This window comes from Lissotriton vulgaris, chromosome 5 (assembly GCF_964263255.1).
Source record: "Lissotriton vulgaris chromosome 5, aLisVul1.2, whole genome shotgun sequence".
NCBI classification, from domain to species: Eukaryota; Metazoa; Chordata; class Amphibia; order Caudata; family Salamandridae; genus Lissotriton; species Lissotriton vulgaris.
The window spans coordinates 1,222,616,001-1,222,632,590 of record NC_141693.1 but is presented as its reverse complement, the minus strand read 5'-3'; the positions used below and the strand labels follow the sequence as shown (position 1 = coordinate 1,222,632,590).

The following is a 16,590-nucleotide window of genomic DNA, read 5'->3' as shown; positions in this document are numbered from 1 at the left end:
GTATGCATGCAGTATGTGGCAGACTGGATGACTATAAACTCCCTCAAACTGAACGGCGAAAAGACGGAGGTGTTCACTTTTGGGAAGGACCAAGATGCCTGGTCTGATGAGTGGTGGCCACCTTCTCTTGGCCTCTGCCCCACTCCCTCCCAATCTGCCAGAAACCTGGGCGTAATATTCGATACCTCGCTCTCTATGACCCTTCAAGCCAACAGGACCGTGGCCACCTGCTGGGGTGTGATTAGGATACTCAATAAAATTCGTGGGTACCTTTCCCCCCAGGCTCGTAAACAGGTTGCAGTTGCCTTGGTAGGATCAAGGTTAGATTATTGTAACTCTCTTTACATGGAAGCCAATAAAAGTCTTGTTCACCGACTGCAGATTGTGCAGAATGCTGCAGCTCGGTTTGTCCTGGCCCTCCCTAAATCCTCTTCTGCTTCTGCAGCCAGGAAGGAACTTCATTGGCTCCCTGTCCACCACAGAATTTCTTTCAAAATTCTGTGCTTGGTTTACAGAGCTTTGGCAGAAGGCCCCTCGAGCGCCATTGGCTCCCTTCTCACGCGACGAGGGACCTCAGCATCTCAAAAGCCAACACGAGAGTATCGCTGCTGTCCTGTTTTGTCCTCATCTCCAGGTCAGCCCCAAAAGTAAGATCCTCAAATACAAGCAAACCACTCCGTAAAACACCTCTGCACCTGAGTCCCGCAGCCTGAGTCCGAGTCCACCAGCAGTGCGCTCTTGTCCCAGAGACCCTCAAGATCTGAGCCCCCCTTTGGGTTCTGACAGACTTGATCCCACTTTCAGCATTTTGTCTGCTTACAGGTTTTCTCCATAGACTACTACGGTAGCGTTCGAGGCTACCCTTGCGACCAGCACGTCTGCACCCAAACACACCAGGGTGGGTAAACCAAAACAGCTGCTGGTTCTAAGAACCGTGACCCCTACTTGCTTTAAATCCAGAACTACCCTGTAACAAGATAGCATGTACCCCTATCAGTGTATGTTTTTTCCATAGGATAACATTACTGCGTTCATGGCTCATGCCTCAAATCTGACAGCTGAATTTTCTAAGTGTCTGAAAATCGCTAATTCCAAAAGTACTTACCTAATCTCGTCAAACTTGGTGTCTAAATTAATATAAAATTCTATGATATTTTTCTAAATTGGTATTGGATTTCCTTATTAAATGTGTGCCTCATTTATGGACTCTGAGTGTGCAACAAATGCCGATCACTCCCCCCTGATAAGCACAAGGCTGCTCAACCACACTACCACACATAGAGCACCTTGGGATTGCTAGAGCAGGCCCATGTACATTAATAAGGGATACATGGTCTCTCTGCATAATGCACTTCATTCTGGTACACTATATAGAGAGTCAGCTTCCTACATGCACAATTACTGATACAAGTCTTCAACATAATTTCACAAACTCACAAATGTTTACAAAGCACTTCTGTACTTATACACAGAATGCTCCCAAGCGGCTAGCCTGCTGATTTAATGCATCCAGTATTCAATCAGCTGATCCCAGAGAGAACTACCTGTTTCACTTTGATGATTGACAAGGTTTATGCTGCATTATGAAACACAGCCACGAGTAGCTTGGTGACTTACAGAAAAGGGAGCAAATGAATCAGTGCTTCAGATTTAAGAGCAACAGTGGTGACTTTTTAAAACACTGCTTGCTATCGAGGTTTTTCCAATACATAACACTGTATCCTGAATGTTTGCGGTCTACTTTGATGCCACTGAATATATCGACCTCTTAAGGCTGACCGAAGAAATTAGCTGTGTTAGCATTTGAAATGTTCTCCTGTAGATTACAAAAATATGTCTGCAACAATTTACTGAGCCCTCTGACACTCAGTGACAGGTAAGTACTGAAGACCAAGAAGAGGTTTTGCTGAGTGATATGTGGCCTTGTAACCACATGGCCAACAGAAGCATAGAGAAGATGCCCAGTCCTTCCCTGAACCAAACAGGAGATGAACGGAGTAACAGCAAAAACTGTGGCTGCAGGAAGACCTGGAACTAGATGAGCACACAGCTCAGCCTTGGACAGCGCTACTTGAGGAGAAGAGACTTGCTGAAACAAAGAGGTGCTTCCTGTGTAGTAGATTCAGGGATTATTGTCTCCTTCTTCTTACTGTTGCTTCACCAGAGCTGGACTATTGACACAGTGTACTTTCCCTAAAACCTCAAAAATTACCTTTCACAGTAACTGAAAGTGTGGATCTGTATTATCAGGCTTCCCTGAAAATGGAGCTTGCGGGTTTCCCAAACCTGGCAATTCTTCAAATCCAACATTTACACTACATTTATACTTGCTCTTGAAATAATTCGAGCAACGTACTGAAGGAAAACAAAAAAGTGATGGGTGGATTGCTTGAATTAATGTAGAGCCAGACACATTCAAAAAAGCATTATGGCACAGTGAGCACGGGTACCAAATATGGGCATACTTGTCGCACCTAGGGCATTACACCGAGTATCCATTCATTGGTCTCTCCTTCCATAACCAAGCTGGTGATGGTGGTAGTGAGTCTTGGGGTAGGATCAGAGGCCAGTGGTCTATAATGGCTTGTATTTGCAAGTTGACGTCTGCACTCAGTATCGTAGTCTATGGTACTTTGGATTACAGTGGCTCCCCCTTTATCAGCCTGTTTGATGACAATGGAGGTATCGTTCCCTAGAGTCGGTACAGCTTGTCTTTCCGCATTAGTGAGGTTTTTTAAAGGTATGTGTATTGGGTTTATTCTCCAAGGTCTTGAGGACTGCCCTCTCAAAGACCAGTATTTCGGGTGGAACCATGCCATCAGTTGGAGTAAATGTGGAAGGCTTACGCAATCCTGTATCTATTGAATAACAAATTGCCACGGCGATCCAACCCTGTCCTGGATTGCAATCATTCGTTTTTAACAATGACTTCATCCTCCCTCCCCCCCCCCCCCTTTTTTATTACTATCAAGGGACACTGGGGGCATGCACTGATACTCTCGATATAATTGAGTGCAATGTCCTGATGCACTCGAAGATGGGCACCCTTGTGTCTGTCTAGACCACCCCCATGCCAACCTGGCTACCACACCTTATCAACAAATATTATTGGTAGCCGGTGACGATACGTTCAATTTTCGTAATCGTCATCACCTTCTCTCACTCACTTTGTAATTATGAGAGTAGGGCCACTGGGGTCGCATCAGTATCAGTTTGACATTTATTTAAGGGCAAAATCCCTTTGCACATTGGGGTGGGTAATCCTTCCTGTGTATACCACCCCCTGTTAAGATGGCCGCCGCTTTTGCAATCTTTAACATCGACAGCCTCCCATTACGCGCGCCGCACTCGGAAACAGGAGCTGCACTTAGCTCAACCCACGGGCAGCAAACGGCCCGAAAATACCGACGCTGTGTAAATTCACACACTACCCCCATTCTGACGGAACGGAAACCGATTATTTTCGGTACCGCTCTCTTTTATACAGAAACATCCCGATTAGGACCGGGACGGAATTATCACCGGTCTCCCGATAACGCGCCTCGATCATTTAGATCAGCCCTGAAGATTCACAGCCACATGCTGTGATGAAACATGTGTAGGCTAGAGTGATAAGCACAGTGATTCTGAGAAAAGAACACTGTTGAACAATAAAACCTTTTGAAAACTTATGTCTGTTTGATCTATCCCATTGGTTTGGCCATTTGACCATTTGAAGATTGAAATTTGATTTGATACACTAAGTGTGCTCTGGATTCTTGTCCAATTACATTAGAGAGAGGTCCCTGATCCTCTTCTCTTACAGAGGTTAAGGTTTTCCTCTGCCAAGAAGCACCTAATTCCATACCACGACATCTTAATACTTACCGTGATAAGCTGAGCGCCACATTTCTGAACACTTAAAAACCTGTTCACTGATTGTATAAAGGTTTTTTAAAGGTATGTGTATTGGGTTTATTCTCCAAGGTCTTGAGGACTGCCCTCTCAAAGACCAGTATTTCGGGTGGAACCATGCCATCAGTTGGAGTAAATGTGGAAGGCTTACGCAATCCTGTATCTATTGAATAACAAATTGCCACGGCGATCCAACCCTGTCCTGGATTGCAATCATTCGTTTTTAACGATGACTTAATCCTCCCTTCCCCCCCCCCCTTTTTTATTACTATCAAGGGACACTGGGGGCATGCACTGATACTCTCGATATAATTGAGTGCAATGTCCTGATGCACTCGAAGATGGGCACCCTTGTGTCTGTCTAGACCACCCCCATGCCAACCTGGCTACCACACCTTATCAACAAATATTATTGGTAGCCGGTGACGATACGTTCAATTTTCGTAATCGTCATCACCTTCTCTCACTCACTTTGTAATTATGAGAGTAGGGCCACTGGGGTCGCATCAGTATCAGTTTGACATTTATTTAAGGGCAAAATCCCTTTGCACATTGGGGTGGGTAATCCTTCCTGTGTATACCACCCCCTGTTAAGATGGCCGCCGCTTTTGCAATCTTTAACATCGACAGCCTCCCATTACGCGCGCCCACCGGGCCCGCGCGTGCGCAGACAGGAGTGCCGAGGACCACGCCCACTAGCCGGGTTCTCTACGCGGAAGTGCGGGATATACTATTTAATCCCGGTTGTTGTTTCACACCGGTACCAGCTGTTCAGCGCTACCGACGGGGCGCCTTGCGTGGGGGTAGGTTTTCACACCCAGGCTGCTCGCGCTACAGGTAAGCTGTGCGTCCGTTTGTGTATAACCGAGAATGCCATTGTTTGGTTACGGCTCCGTTACGAGTCTCGTTGGTGACACCCTAACCACCGGATTCGAGGGCCTCACTCGGGTTACCCCATGCCCTCACGGATACCTAAATCTGCATTTGATGGTCTGTTAGTGTTTTGGCTCCTCTTGATTGCCATGGGTTGGACTGCAGGGGATTGTATAAAGAACTAGGAATCCGAATAGCGATGGTCTCATTATCTCATGTGGGTGATGACGACACGTTCTTCTTGATGCAGAGCAAGTTTGCTCCTTTCCCCCTGTCTGTCCACCCATCGGTATGATGGGGGGCCCCATGCACGCCATCCAGGTGGGATTTCTCTGAGGCATGACTATACCTGGCACTGCCTTAGAGGTGGAGGCGGGAACAACAACGAGCCGTTCATGGCCATATAACCCAGAGGCATGTTCGCCTCTAACAGCCTCACTACTGGCCTATTTGACACTGAGGCCCCTTATATGTTCCCTCCCCCTCACCATACTTTATACTGACACCTAGTACACTATTTGTGTGCCTGTATATGTCTCTTTCTTACAGGTACCTTACCTTAACGAGCAGCCCCACGGGAACAGACCGCAGGGCCCACTAGTGATACTCCTAGGGTAAGCACTAGTCCAATCATTCTTTACCTTGCGATAGCCTCTTCATTTATTTGAGAAAATGTTTTTATTTACTGTTACACCACAATGTTTTGGCTATGGACAAACTACTTTGAGTTGCCCATTGTGTGTATCCTTTGATACATCCCTGTTTGATGTTCTGTGTATGTGTGTTCTATGGAGTACTGTGGTGACCTATTGCTGTTGAGATAATGCCACTATCAATGCACCCGGCTTACTTCTACACACTTCTTTTAGGTCTCCCCGCTAGAGCAGGACCACTTGGTCTGCTCCCTGATTGACCCAGTGAGGTTGTATCTCTCTCCTTTATTTTATTGAGTTTTTTCCACTGTGTAGTACCTAGCACCCGAGGTCCTGAAGAATTGCCAGTTAGGCAAGAAACATGTCGACCTATTTAGAGGGTTGAGTTAGCCCACTGTGCCCCTCACAGTCCCTATCTCCCCTCCCACCCTTTTAACTAAGGGAGTCAGCCACGTGTATAAAGAACCTTGTGGACTGACCCACCTTCTTTTAATCTCACTATTCCTTCACGACTACACCTTCACCAGACCCCTCTCACGCACTCAACCATTGGCCGGAACAAAAGAACTCCAACAAAGAGCGCCTACGGCGCCCGTCGGACATTGCAGCGCCAGTCTGACGAGGAGCAGGAGACCAATGATGAAGCATGACACCTAGGTTTCTGGGTGTGTGAGGTCTTCTAGTTCTAACAAGGGAACACCCTGTTCCCTGCTTTTGCTCTACTCCCATACACACACATACCTCTTAGTTGTTCGTTTCCCCGGGGGAACTTTGCATTCGTTTGCTAATTAGTTGACTGGACAAGTACACTGGACCCCGTAAAACATTGTCCACAGGTGGTTCCCACTTTTGTATTGCATTACACCGAGAAAACAAAAAGAGTGAAGGTTAACTACCTAAATTAATTTCAGCCACTGGTAACAATTCTGGGCCGCAATCTAGTCCATTGTGTTTTTTTGCCCACTTGGTCACATCAGACAGAAACCAGTCCTATGTAAATTAGAATGGAATCTTCTCTGACACAGAAAGGAATCAGTTCAGTGACAGGAACAATTGTCATTAATTTCAGTAAATAAGGTAGCCATATTGATAAGGGGCTTCTCGGCAGACACAGGCAGAAAAACAATAAACAATTACATACTTATACTGCCCATAATAGATTTGTGTAATCTATTGTTGCTTTTCAGCCAGCCCATGACAACAAAGTAACATCTTTTATACAAGTTTAATAGGTACATTATTTTTAAATCCATGCATCTTTATTTTTCTAAAAGCCACAGCAACAAGGTTTGTTCTTTTCCATGACCCACATTTGATGAAAATAAACCATCCTACAGCAGACAGCAAAGGCCATCTTTTGTCTTTCTGGCGAGGAAAGGAGGATTTGGAAGTGGCCACTTACAGCAGCATAAATTCAGCCCTCCTCCAGCCCTCCTCTACGAGTTTCAGCCTTGTTTTTGCAGGCCTCAAGCAAGGTGCTGGGAGTTGGCTAGCTGCCATCGCTTCCCTCATCGCCTCTGAAGAGTCCTATATTTTCTATTTCACCCTCTCCTCCCAAAACAGAAGGAGGCATGGGCCTCTCCTCTGATGCACTTTTCTGCAGCTGAGCTGGATCAACTTAAAGGTTACCTACCTGCTCATCAACTTCCTTCACACACCCCAACAATATTATCATTTGAAATTCTTTTGAGGGCTAATTTATCTTCTGGCAATCACCCTCTGTTCTGGCTTTCAGCTCTGATCTCTTTACACCCTGGTGCCCTGCTCCTTTCTGCTCAACGATGTGGACCCTATACTTATATATGTTTTTAAAATAGCTGTATTTGGATAGTTACATAGAATCAGAGCATGTAGTAGTGAGGCACAATGCCCCAGGAGCAACAACATCGTCAGTGTGTTCTATTACTGTGTAGTGTGATCCTAACTAAGAAACCTTAATTACTGCCTTCAGATCCCCCTAATCCTACAGTGCAATAATGAGGGTGTTTATAGGATATGATGCCCAAGTACTAGTCAATTAGGCTCCTGTGTTATGCACTTTTGGGCAAAGGTACATCTGCTATTCTCTTGGAGTGCTTTTCGATTAACAGTGCAACATCTGCTGATTATGGGTATACCGACTGCAGAGTTTTTTTAAGGAGCTTTTTTGCCTTGCCAGCACTCCCAACGTGATGTATTAGGGATGTGTTTCCTCAAATTAAGGGTCTCTCTGTGATGGGGCAGAGTGGATCGTATCTCTCACCGACGGTGTTGGCTATCTTGATAAAAGAACAACCTTGTTGAAATGTACTGCCAGGGTTTTGTGTATTTCTATTTCTCAACAAATCAATCAATCCTGAGAATTATTAGAGCGCTACTCACCCGTGGGGGTCTGAAGGCGCTGGGGCGGGGGGGTGTATGTCCGCTGGTTTTGCTTAGCCGAAGAGCCAGGTCTTGAGGGTATTTCTGAAGGTGTTCAGGGAGGGAGCACATCTGTAGTCTGCTGGTAGCTTGTTCCAAGTCTTGGCTGCGATGTGTGAGAAGGATCTTCAGCCTGCTCTGGCTCTGTGGATGCACAGGGTTTCGGCTTGTGCGAGGTTGGAGGAATTGAGGCTTCTTTTGAGTACGTAGAAGTTGACTCTGTCGTTGAGGTATTTGGGTCCGTTGTTGTGTTGGCATCTGTATGCGTGGGTGAGGATTTTGAAGGTGAGTCTTTTCTCTACGGGGAGCCAGCGGAGTCTTCGTAGATGTTGGCTGATGTGTTCTCGTCGGGGGATGCCAAAGATGAGTCTGGCTGCACGTGTTCTGTATGGTCTGGAGTTTGCGAAGTAGGGACTTGGTGATGCTGGCGTAGAGTGCTTTTCCATAGTCCAGTCTGCTGGTGATGAGTGTGTGGGTGACTGTCTTCCTTGATTCCGGGGGGATCCATTTGAAGGTCTTGCGGAAAATGCGGAGGGTGTTGAAGCAGCAGGATGCGGCTGCGTTGACTTGTCGGTTCATGGTGAGTGATGAGTCGAGGATGATACCCAGGTTCTTGGAGTGGTCTGTGGGGGTGGGAGGGTGTAGTGGTAAACCAATGTAAATAAAGAGAACTCCAAGAAATGAAATGAATAGTATTTATTCCTGAGCGGTGAAGAATAGATGCAGCTGGACGAAAGGTTCATCCAAAGAATGAATCCCAACTCCAGTTTCAGTACACACATTAGAACATTCATTTGTAAGAAAACATTCCACAATACATAGAAAGAATTCCATTTAAAGGAACATGCAATCACTACACATCCCCCTTCTTCAATAAAAAAACACCAAATAATAAAAACAATAAATACAACAAATGTTAAACAAGGAATCCAAATAAATCAAGAGCAAACAAAATCATCAAATTTCTTTGGAGCTACAATCTCCCTCCCAAATCTAGAACATTTAACAGGTAAAGAACTTCCCTTCAAACTGATACCATCTTGTGGATTAGAACTCTCAACCTATGGTAAACTGGCAGGTTGACTGGCAGGTTGTTCAGAAGATTGTGGTGAACCATGTGTCCCTATAGTGTTAAACAACGAATCTCCAGTAAACACACCACTTGGAGACTCCAAAGAAACAGGAACCTGTGAACTATCCTGAGCTTCAGAATCTTCACCCATAACACCATCTCCCTTTTCAAACTGAGAAAAAACATCCAACCACCAATCCCTTTCCAAATCACTACAGAGATTCCCTTCTAAACCAGTCTTGCCTGCCAACGCAATCCGACTCATATGATGAATCGTGCCATCATCCAAGTGGACCGTATTCTTCATAACCCTTACAACAGTTTTGGGTTCAGAAAACTTAGAGTGTAACTTTCCACCCTTCCTTGCAGATTTAACACGTACCATCTGTCCAACACTGATTTTTACCTCCCTAGTGCCATGTTTCCTATCATAATGATTTTTATTTCTATCTTGTGACTTCAAAATAGATTGCTGAACTTTGTCAGCATCCCAATCCACTCTTTTGCTTCTACCAATCCATCCTGGATTGATTTTGCAATGAGGAAATCTCCCTCTCATTAAACAAAAAGGACTCTCACCCACAGTGTCATGAATTGTAACCCTATAGGACCAGATCAATCTATACAATTCATCATCTCAATTCTCATTACTCCTTTTTGCCAATTGTAAAACACCTTTAAGCATCCTATTCGCTCTTTCGACTACAGAATTACCCCTAGGATGGTACAGTGCTGTGAACTTTAGCTCAATTCCAGTCCTAGTTACAAAACTTTTCATTAAGTCTGATTTAAATTGAACACCATTGTCTGTTAAAATACTTGCTGGAAAACCCTCTCTCAAAAAACACATTTCCAAAAATTTTATGACACTTTGTGTATCCACCTTAGATACAACTTCCACTTCCAGCCATCTTGAAAATAAATCAACTAACACTAAAATGTACCCGACAGCATTATCTTGCCAAATAACGGGTCCCATGATATCTAAAGCCACGCTCTGCCAGGGTAAAGTAGGACATTCCAAAGCCGACAGAGGTGGATTTAAAGTTTTCTGTGCTTTGTCAGAAATTTCACACTGAATGCAATTGCGAACAAATCTTTCTATGCTCACATCAATCCCAGACACAACAGGTGATGGACCGAATGTGGATCAATGTCAAACACTGACCCCAGTCCAAAGATCTGGGCCCAAATCCATCGTTTTTTTGCTCTCCACACCACCCTGGGTTAGACAATGGCGATATGCAAATCAGCTCTGACCCTGTGCCCCATGGGAACAGTCCAGTCCGAACTACAAAAGCCATGTCCTTCCCAGAACAGAATCAAGCATCCGAGGACCGGACCGGTTTGATCCACATTCTGTCCATCACCTGTTTTGTTTGCACATCAATCCCAGGCCACCAATATAACATCTTAATACGTCTCTGCGTTCTAGTGATCCCTGGATGACCTTCATGCCCCAATTCAAGTATTCTGTCTCTCATACCCACTGGAGGTATGATTTTTTTCAGATCTGCACAGAAACTCCCCATCCTGACTTAATTCGTCCCTGACTTCCCAGAAAGGCCTTAGCTTTTGATCCAGTTTGTCCAACTTACCCCATCCCTGAATAAGTTTGTTAGCAACAGTTTGCAACAAATAATCTTTTTTGTGTTCCTCCTCCCATATGCATTTGTAAGAAAACATTCCACAATACATAGAAAGAATTCCATTTAAAGGAACATGCAATCACTACAGAGGGCTCCCGAGGGCGGTTGGCCAACAAGTGTTGTCCCATGCTGAAGGGGTGGTTACAAGGACGAGAACTTCTGTCTTCCCAGTGTTGAGTTTCAGGCAGCTATTTGTCCTCGAGTCAGCGACTTCTTGCATTCCTTCCTGGTGGTGGGGTCTCGGGTGAGGATGAGCTAAGCGTTGTTGGTGTAGGATACGATGCTGAGGCCATGTTTTCGTACGATGGTTGCTAGGGGGGCCATGTAGATGTTGAAGAGGGTCGGGCTCAGTGATGATCCTTGTGGGACTCCACATGCGGTTTCCATGGGGTCGGATAGGAAGGGAGGTAGCCTGATTCTCTGGCTTCTTCCGGTGAGGAACGATCATATCCAGTCTAGGCCTGTTCCTTGTATTCCGGAGTTGTGTAGTCTGGTGACTAGTGTGCGGTGAGAGACGGTGTCAAACGCTGCTGATAGGTAGAGTAGGATGAGGGCTGCTGAGTGTCCTTGATCCAGGAGGGTGCGGATGTCGTCTGTGGAGGCGAGTAGGGCAGTCTCTGTGCTGTGGTTGCTTCTGAATCCGGATTGGGATGGGTCGAGGATGGAGTTGTGATCAATGAACCATGTTAATTCTCTGTTGGCCAGTTTCTCTACAACTTTGGCTGCGAAGGGGAGGAGCGTGATGGGTCGGTAGTTTTTGAGGTTGGTGGGGTCCGCTGTTGGCTTCTTGAGTAGGGGCCTGATTTCTGCATGTTTTCAGACATCCGGGAAGGTGCCTGTTTCGAAGGTGGTGTTGATGGCGCATTTCAGTTCAGGTGCAATGGTGGCCGCGGCTCTGTGGTAGTTGTGAGAAGGGCAGGGGTCGGTGGGAGCCCGCGAGTGGATGCCTTTCATGGCTGAGGCGGTGTCTTCGGTCGTGAGGGGTGTTCAGCTGGAGATGGTTGGTTTGTTGTTGTCCGAGGGGTGCAGGGGGGAGGCTGCGGTGTCTGGAGGATGGTCCGTGAAGTTGTCGTAGTGGGTGATCATTATTCTTTCACGGGTTAAGGTCAGCCCTCGCCTGCTTCCCTCGCCTTCTCACCACTTGTGCCCTATATGTATGCAATTTCCTGTAAATGTGTTATTACCACTGAGCTTTCGTAAAGTTCAGTATTGGCTAATACATGTCTCTGCATGTACTCATTGCTATGTGTAGCATGGCACGGACCTCTGGAGCTATGTCAGCGCTATATAAACACTCTGCATAAAATATAATATTAGTAAAAAGGGAGAGTAGCTATTTCAAAGTAGAGCAATATTTTCAGTCCCCTTGTTGATGGGAACTGGTTTTATCCTTCAACAAGTATGGCGGTGTGGGGGTATAGAGGTTGCATGTACTCAAATGTGATACCATTGCCTCTCCTTATTGTGGCAGATGATTCAAAGACCCCATTTAAAATCACTGGGGTGATATGTTCATTTCATCTTTCTATAGTGCTGCCTCAGTGTTTTGCAGTCTACAATAGAACCCTTCTCAGGTTCTACCGCTATACCTGGGCGAGCATAAAACAACCATGTTGTAATCATCCATGGGCCTTTGTTCGCCCAAATAAAACTTCCCCAAAATTCAAGACAACCTTAGTTGGAATGGATTAATATAAAATAGCATGTTAATCAGTATACAGCAAAGTGCAGACACTGACCACAGTATATAGCGTACTGCCTGGTGGTTTACTGCAACAATTTACTCACCTGGAGCACTGTTAAAGATGCCCTGTCTTCTAAAGTTATCAACATCAATGGGATATGTCTCCCCTTCTTCATTTATGACTATTGATTTCACCGGTGCTGGGACGACGGCGCCTATGATGAAAACAGTATTAAATGCATGATTGTCTAGGTAGGTATGTATGAGTTTTACATATAAGGAGCACCAGTTATCAGATGACAATGGGAAAGAAAGGTTCATGACTGTGCTGATCATAAAATTCTGTCTTTTGGTACCTGCTCTTGCATTTTCATTGGTGTTTGTCCTCACACTGTTACATATTGACTGAAACAAAGAGGCAACTTTCTGGAATGTGCTCTGTTAGCTGACAGGGATAGGATTGGAGGTTTGAATGTTGTGTCCTCCATTATTACGTATAAGATTCCAAAAATGTCGAATTTTAAGTCTTTTTTAAAATTATTATTCTTTAATTTATCAAACTGTACCCTAATTACTCCTGAGCATCCCATAACTCTACCCATCCATGAACCCATAACCCCTTCCATGCTTGCGACGAAACCACTGCGTCACAAGCCACGGGTGGCGTGTGCTCATGACGCAGTGGTTCCGTCAGAGCAGACAGAACCACTCCGTCATAAGCAAAGCCCGCCCATGGCTCGTGACGGAAGTTGTTCCGTCACAAGCATGGCGGCGCCACGTGACCCCCCTCACCCCCCCAGCACCGCGGAGGAATTACCGCCGTGGCAAAGGGGTTAATACCCCAAGCTGCTCCTTAATGTTACTCTTACCTGACCCTAAAAAGCCCCTATCTACGCCTTAACACTGAACGATTCACTTCTCTGAACCTAAACACTAACACTAAACACAAATCTAAACTCTAAAAAAAAAACAACTATCCTTTTATGCTGTACATCCCTGAACCCTAAAAACCCAGAACTACCCCTTAATGCTACCCTTCAATAAACCCTAAAAAATCCTTGCTACCCCTTAAAAGGACCCTTCCCTGACCCCTAGAAGCCCCTAATTACCCTTTAACATTACCAATCCCTGAACACGACCAACCTCTTACTACTTCTTAATGCTACCCTTCCCTGAATTCTAAAAATCATCCTTACTTGTCTTCCCTCCTTCCCCACCTCAATGCAAATGCTCCTCTCTACTTTGGCAGGACGATGCCCCTTGTCCCTACTCCCAGTAAGAAGTCATAGTCATGGGGAGGAGCCAAGATGGCGGACGGGACGGACGTGTAGGCTCCCGGCTCCGCAAGCCGTCCGATCCTGTCTCATTATCCTGCCTTTCATCCTCGCCTCCACCGCGTCAAAACGGAGACACACACGCGCTGAGGCTGCTGGCGTTCCTCAGAGGTCTCTGCCTGCAGTTTTGACGATGAACTCGCACCATTTGCCTGCCTCCGATGCTGCCCCGGGACCCTGTGCCGATCGCCGCCGCTGGACGCGGCTGGATGTAGTCGACGGGACGAGCCGGGAAAGTGCCGATTTCTGAAGGAAAGCGGCCGATTGCGGAGGTGGATGACGCCGACCCCTTCCATTGTGGTGAGACTCCCGGTTGGGACGAACTGGTCACTGGCAGGACGGGAGCCCTTCCTGCAGGGCTTCCCCCTGCTACGCTGAATACGGCTGGACGGAGTCCATTTTGGAGCGCCTTCTCTGCTGCGGCCCGCCCGCACCACCATTAGGCGGGGGGGCTCTCATTTTGCACTGCCCCCGGATTGTGAGCCGCGCTCTCTTCAGGAGCTCGCACTGTTAATTTCTTGCCAGTGTCGTCGCTCCCCCCCCTCCACTGTGGGCTCACTGCATTGGAAGCAATGTCGCCTTCCTATCGAGAAGAGATGGTGGTTGTTCCCCTGTCCCCAGCACGCGATGCCCTGCCTGCCCTCATGCTGGAGGCTGATCTGAGGGCGCCGCCGAGCGCTGTGAACCGGCTGTACTTGCGGGGGGGCCTGACTTGTGGCGATATCCTGGCTGCCCTTGCCGATTTGAGGGAAACATGGCGGCGAAACGTCCGAGAGTTGGAGCGCAGGATTGAGGAAGCTGCACCGGAGTTAGGGGATCGCGGTCGACTGGTCCCCAGCTGCCGCTAATTACTCCTGACTTGGATACAATGTTGCAGCAGGAGAGTACAGGGAAACGACATGATTCTGGCTACAATGTTGGGTGTCTCCTTCCCTATGAGGCTACAGATACAAAGTCTCTTTCCACTTCGACAATTGGAACTTTGTCTACGCAGAATTCACTTTGGCTTCCCTTAATGACTTCCCAGCTGCTGCCTTCCCTCGCTGCCCTTGCCTCCGTAGCCTATTATCTACTTTGGTGGAGTGTGTGTCATCATGCGATGGGAGAGGCGTCCGTCATTTTGGGCACTGCACTAGCTGGTGACTGGGGGCGCCCACTTCCTCCTCATCTGCGTCTTCTTGGTCGGAAGCGGCCATCTTGCTCCTTTGTTCTTCCTGAGGGATGTTTTCAGCGGTGGCCATGTTTGGGGGGATTTCGACGTTCAGGACAGGGCTGATGGTGTTCCTTTCGTTGGCTTTGCCCGATCGGCTGGCGGTGACCTGGACTGGAACGCTTTTTGACATATTGGATGCGTTGTGTGTGATGCTTTCCCCCATTTAAGACTGCAACTGCTATGTTCTATTGTTCACTTTTTGCTGTTGGGGGTGGCGGTTTTGTGCGCGGTGGGGGTCCGGGTGTACACAATTTGACTCTCCTTTGATGCGATGGTTTTCATAGTTATTGCTACATATGTCGTAGGAGAATTTGTGACGGCTGGAGAGAACGGGAGGCCTGGTGTTAGTTGGGCTCCTCCCCACCTTCCTTATTTCATGGGAGTCATAGATTAGTTTATTCTTTTCTTACTCCCTATATTTCAGGTATTATAATTCTTCCTTTTTCTTTCTTCCTTCTTTCTTTCCTTGTTCTATATTTCGGGTTTATTGGGCGACAGACACACTGCTGGGGGGGGGATAGGCCGTAGCCTCTGCATGCGTGTAGGGTGGGGGGTTGGGGGATTTTTCGTTTTCTGTTTCAGTTCTATGGTGCCTTTATTTTCTTCGTTGTTCGTCCTCTTTCTTTATTCTTTCTTGGGTCCGTGTCGGGGACAGTTGTGGGTGGGTGGCGGTGGACACTGGGTGTTACGTTAGGTCTGATACTTCTGCTGTGGAAACTTTAAGCCGCCATTCCGCCTGGGGTGACTAGACTTTTGGGTAATCTGATTACTCGACATAATTGTTGGTATTGTCTATCTCGCCTACACGGGTGAAGTAGTGTGGCTCACTGGTTAGAGGCGGCAGACCCGAGAGCAGAGGACGGCCTGGGACCAGGGTTCGATTCCTGGCGCGGCAGGTTTCTGGACCAGGGTCAGCGGACTCGATAATTCTCTAGCCTCGGTGCCCACTCTGATCAGCGATCACACTCGGCAACTCTGGGCATTAGCTTGCCTCATCTTCACTAACGGCCCCACCAGACCGCCGGGGATGCCTGGTCTCACCCTGGAGATACCCATTAAGTGACCATCTCTCAGGGAAGCCAGGAAGGGTTTCGCAGCGGTCGAAGCGCCTTGGGACCCTACGGGTAAGTAGTGCGCTATATAAATGCCTATACATTTACATTTACATTTACTTAGTTTGTCGTTTATGTAATATTATAATGTCGGACTTTGATAGTTGCAACAAAATATAAAACAAACCTTCACTGATCCTGGACACGGTATTATGATGATATACAGTGTAACTGTTACATGTCTGCCTCTTGTCATATTGTGTTACTGTGTCACCGTATTGCGTGCTTTGGTGCTACAAATATTTTCGTGGCCGGCCTGATGGTTGTGGGCCCGTATTTGTTCTTTTATTGATGCACAATAAAGGTTTACAAAAACTTTTTTTAAAAAAGAAGTCATATCCTTTAGAGGACTTGCTCCTTTCAAAGCGCAGCACCGTCTGGTAGCTGCTGCTGTCCCCATCTGCTGCAGCTACTACTGACCCGGGGGACAGGAGTTCGAGGCCCTCCTCCACCCGCAGGCCTGAGTCTCATCCCTGGTGGTCCAGTGGTAGAGCCGCTCTGCTGTTTGACTGCCCTTCTGTTTCTTTCTGATTTTTCTGGCTCTCTTTCTGCGTTTTTCTCTCTCTTTGTGTCTCTGTCTCTGCCTTGGATTTTTTTCTTCTTCATTTTCTCTCCTTTTTTTGTCCCTGGTCGCCCCTGCGATCCCCCGCGGCCCACCTCCCAGCTGTCCAGCTCCCCAGCCGCACGGTTCTAATTAATGGCAGCC

The 16,590-nt window shown here is 46.9% G+C and overlaps 1 protein-coding gene across 2 annotated transcripts in view; it reads right to left on the bottom strand.

Moving 5' to 3' along the window:
• The window catches only part of LOC147712345 (uncharacterized), a 104,899-nt gene that overhangs the window by 30,261 nt on the left and 58,048 nt on the right, over positions 1 to 16,590 (bottom strand). For both annotated transcript variants that reach the window (XM_086923039.1, XM_086923040.1), the window contains one exon: positions 12,330 to 12,440. In XM_086923039.1, the coding sequence (XP_086779165.1) occupies positions 12,330 to 12,440 (111 nt within the window). The remainder of the gene's footprint in view (positions 1 to 12,329; positions 12,441 to 16,590) is intronic.